This window comes from Triticum aestivum, chromosome 3D (genome assembly GCF_018294505.1).
Source record: "Triticum aestivum cultivar Chinese Spring chromosome 3D, IWGSC CS RefSeq v2.1, whole genome shotgun sequence".
NCBI lineage: Eukaryota > Viridiplantae > Streptophyta > Magnoliopsida > Poales > Poaceae > Triticum > Triticum aestivum.
The window spans coordinates 12,453,875-12,458,739 of NC_057802.1; the positions used below are offsets into that span (position 1 = coordinate 12,453,875).

Below are 4,865 nucleotides of genomic sequence, written 5' to 3' on the forward strand. Positions count from 1 at the left end.
TTGCTGGTTAGCTAATTTCCGGGCTCATGTCTGGCGAGTGCTACACAACTGAGGAGGAGGAAATTGCTGGTTAGTTAACTCCTCTTCAAACATCTCTCTTACTTATTTCTCTGGAGGAGAGTAACCAAAGACGCTTGCTGCTGATCGATATTAACACTTAGGATTACACAGTCAATTACATTTCTACTGCACACATCGAAAGCTACACATAAAAACTTGAACCTATAAAATAAACCACTGTCCAACCCAGATTAAAGACCAGAAGAAGTTCTGCAAATCATCATGGGCATTGTACTCGTACCCTTCAGAAAGTAAGGAGGAATATCACAGAGTACAGCTACAAGTTTATAAACTGAAGTTTTGCTGGGATGTCTACAACAGAGTACAAGTACAAGTCCAGATGACAAACCTGTCGCACGTGAAACAAATAAAAATTAACTCACTGTCACCGCAGAAAAATGTTGAAATTATTCAGGGAAAGACCCTCATTGTTACAGTCCAGAAGAATAAAAACTCGAACCTGTGAAATAAACCACTGTCCAACCATCATGCGCCTTGTACTTGTATCCTTCAGAAAGTAAGGGAGTAGCATTACAGAGCACAAGTACATTTAAAAACTGAAGTTTTGCAGGGATTTCTACAACAGAATACAAGTGCAACAAATAAAAATTAACTCACTTTCACGGGAGAAAGCTGTTGAAATTATTCAGGGAAAGACTCTCATGATTACAGTCCAGTAGAATAGTAAAGTTTTACATGTATCGGAATAACTAAACAATACTGAAGGCTTACATTTACCACAATAGTTTGACAGTAGTAAAGCATAAATGTATCAGAAGAGCTAGACATCTTCATCTTTATTTAGGGGGTACAGACAAGGCACACAATATAACATATGCTTCTGAAGATCTTACATTTACCACAATAATTTGACAGTAGTGCAGTCATAAATGTATCAGAAGAGATAGGCATCTTCATTTTTTATTTAGATAGAGGTGCAAACAAGGCACACAATATAACATATGCTTCTGGTCTGGAGATCTTGCACACTGGTTAATATTCCAGAGCTCTCATTCAATAGGTTGCAGCACAAACTCCACCTCCTTCAGAGAAATTGGTTATTCTTCATCTGTTTTCTTTGCGAAGCCTGCCCACTTCACAACCACAAATACATAGACATGATCGTACACCTTGTCGAAGAACCGGAAGTAAGCAATTCTCCATGTCTTCTTGAACAGCAGTGCACAAAACACCATCCAGAGCCCCACCACAAATCCCAGCACAAGACCAAAGTGAAACGTCAGTGGATCAAATTCTTGGTTACTGCTTCTGAGATCGCCATGGATGAAAGGATCATTTCCTGAACAATTCTTGTGGACAGGAGGCCCACAAAGTCCATTGTTGCCGATGTACATAAGTGACGGGTTCTCCGAATTGAGGGTGTCAAGTTGGCGGCCAGAGGGTATCCTTCCAGACAAACTGTTGTAGGACAGGTTCAGGGCGGCCAGAGATGTCAGATTTGACAAGCTCGATGGGATTTCACCAGAAAGCTTGTTCTGAGAGAGGTCAAGAGATACCAGTGACTGCATGGTGCCAATCATGCTTGGAATTTCTCCACTCAATTGGTTTGATGATAAGTTCATATTCATTAGTGCAGCAAGCGAAGTGATGTATGTAGGAATTTCACCAGTCAGGGAGTTGCATGATAAATCAATGCTCACAAAATATGCAAGTGTTCTGCCAAATAAGTATACAAGCTGCTGCCCTTTTGTCTGTACTGACAATATATGTCCTAGCTGTTCAACATTCAGTATGCTGCTAGTGCGTAAGTTTGTGGTTCCATGAGATTCAACAGAACCATCCATACCAACTGATTCCTGTTGTAATGTTCTCATAAATGTTAGGTTCAACAGATGCTGAGGTATTGCACCAGAGAAGCTGTTGCCTGATAGATCTAAGTATCGAAGATACCCAAGCTCAGTTATGTCAACTGGAATATTATCAGAAAAATTATTGTGGCTCAGTATCAGAAAATGTAAATTCACCAGCTTTCCTATCCATGTAGGTAATCTTCCAGAGAACTTATTCCATGACAAATCCAAGAACTTCAGACCTGTGTTGTTCTGCAAAAATGCTGGCATTTTTCCTGATAAACTGTTATTGTTGAGTATAAAAAATTGTATGTTGTGGATTTCAAAACATTGGGGAATTTCACCCTCCAAAATATTGTTCGACAAATCCAGATACACCAACCATTCAAGTTTGCAAATAGATTCTGGAATATAGCCACCAATTTGATTTGAATGCACAGACAATACTTCAAGTAGTGAGGCTCCAAGGTTTGATGGTATTGTTTCTGAAAATTTATTGTTGGAGATGTCTAACCATGTGATATTATTTGGCAATGCAGGTATTGGGCCAGTAAACCGGTTTGAATTGAGAACGAGTTTCTTAAAAGCCATGCGATCCAGATCTGCTGGCAAGCTGCCACTTATTTGGTTGTTAGAGATATCCAGTGATGTGGCATGTGAAAATGCAGACCAAAACCAATCAGGAAACTCGTCCTTCAAACCGTTGCTTGAAATGTCAAGCCCAGTGGTTTTCAGCTGCTGAAGCCAAGGTGGAAACAGAGGACCCATCTGGCAAGATCCAAATGATGCATACTTCAGAGTAACGGGAGGACGCCAATCGGAACTCAGTACAATCTTCAAATTGTTGGAAGAGATGTCTATTGCCCTTAAACTTGTTAGATTTGCGAAGTGTTCTTCCGTGATCACTCCAGTAAAGTTATTTTCCCTTAGGGCCAGAGAATTCAGATTAATAAGAGAACCTATTTCAGTGGGTACAGTTCCACTGAGAAGATTGCTTGAGAGGAGAAGTTCAGTCATATACATCAATTTCCCAAGATTGGCTGGTATACTTCCGGTGAGCTGATTGTTATAGAGTGCAAGGGAGGTTAGACCTGTCATATTCCCAATCTGTGGTGGTATAGTTCCAACAAGGTTGTTTGAATAGAGGTATAGTATGCTCAACCTAGTGAACTCACTAATAAAGTCTGGCAGAGTTCCAGTGAAATTGTTGATACTAAAATCCAGCTCCTGCAATTTTTTCCATGTGCATTGCGGCAAACTCTTCATCAGCACTGCTATGTCTCCATTTATGCTATTAACAGAGAGGTCAAGGATTTCCAAACTGCAAAGATTCTTATAGTATCCTGTCATCATCATGTTCTTGTTCTCATTGCGTGAAATATCAAGGACTTGAAGGTACGTCATGTTTCCTAGTGTGTCAGGGAGCTGCCCGAAAAATCTGTTCTCCCCAAGATCGAGGTACTTCAAGCTTGTTGCTTTCCAAAACCAACCAGATGTGAGTGAGTGCTCAAAATCATTTGAGGACAGGTCAAGCTTCTCAAGTTTTGTGAGATTAAGGTGCAGAAGTGATTGGTTTGCACTATCAAGTGAACAGGAAGAAAGATGAATAACCCTCAGAGGTGGAATCATATTGAGGGTATGAGGCCAGTCAGGTATCCCTGAGAGCTGGACTCCGCTCATGCTAAGGAACTGCAGGAAAGGTAGCTTCGCCAGCCAGTTGATGTCCGTTGAGTACATCATAGAATTACCAGTTTGGGCAAGGTCAAGATACTGCAACTTAGACAGATTTCCTAGCTGAGAAGGCACTCTACCGGTAAATGGTATACCAGAGAGGTCAAGGTATCTCAAGTTTATCATGGAGCCCAGTAAATTAAGAATTTTGCTATTTGGCCCTGGTAAACAGTTCATGCTAAGGTCCAGGTGCTCTAGATGCTTCAAGGAAAGTAGAGAGGGACTTATCTCGCCGAACAAAGAATTGTCATGTTCACATGGATCATAGTAGCCCCAGGGGTTGTCCTCCACAATAGTACTACGAAGGTGAAGCTTGACGACATGGCCAGTTCGATTGTTGCAACCGATGCCTCTCCACCGGCAGCAATCTTGGCCGTCCCATGAGGTGAGGAGGTTGGCGCTGTCGCTTGTAATGCCCTTTTTGAAGGAGAGCAAGGCGGCCCTCTCGGCCGGGATGCAGCCACCCCCATGGGCATGCGGATGCTGGGGTTGTAGTGCATCATTTGTGAAGAACGAAAAGATGCTTATGCTGATGAGAGCGAGCAAAAGATTGATTGTACGACGCATGGTGGATGAATGATCGAGTTGTCTAGCTGGGTGTTAGTATTTAGCTATGTACCAGAGATATATATGTCCTTCAGGGCCCCATGGATGCCTCGTTCAATCATACAACATACAATATTCAATCATACAACTATACAATATTTTGTGCCCATCTGTGATGGGAGTCACCAACTACTCCACTAGTTGGCTGACCCCTGACTGCAACCGCACTGTACCGTCGGCGTCAAAGTCAATTGATCCTGTTGTATATGTGGCGTGCACTCGACTAGGTACTACTCCAAACCTGACCAAAATTTTGCTTTGCAATTTCGTTGAAACTCTATAGTTTTATAAGTTTAAACAACATACAACAGCAAAAAGGGATTGAAAGGAGCATCAGTAGCACAAATTAGCCGGTAAGACTGTAGCTTCTACGATAGTTGGCCCGATTTTGAAGCATGCCCTTGGTCCCAAACAAAAGAAATAAATGTTGCTAGAAGAAAGAAGTTGGTTGCTGCATTGTATGGAATATTATGCAACTGTTAGTGAGCGCTGGAATACGGATTGAGCTTTGCAACTTACTTAATGGCACGGGAATTGATATATTTAATCTGGCCTCTGCCTCCCCTACTTTGAAGACTGAATTTCATATGGGTCCTGTTTGGAGAAACATCGAAGGATCAGATCTATGGAGCACCCTCTAGCCACAAGCCCACAATC

General features: G+C 41.8%; 1 protein-coding gene across 1 annotated transcript; it reads right to left on the bottom strand.

The window, feature by feature from the left end:
* Window positions 1-663: 663 nt before the first annotated feature.
* LOC123076881 (receptor-like protein EIX2) lies at window positions 664-4,181 on the bottom strand. The gene has a single exon (XM_044499029.1). The coding sequence runs from the start codon at window positions 4,167-4,169 to the stop codon at window positions 1,119-1,121; it is 3,051 nt and encodes a 1,016-aa protein (XP_044354964.1). The 5' UTR covers window positions 4,170-4,181; the 3' UTR covers window positions 664-1,118.
* Between the last annotated feature and the right edge of the window lie 684 nt (window positions 4,182-4,865).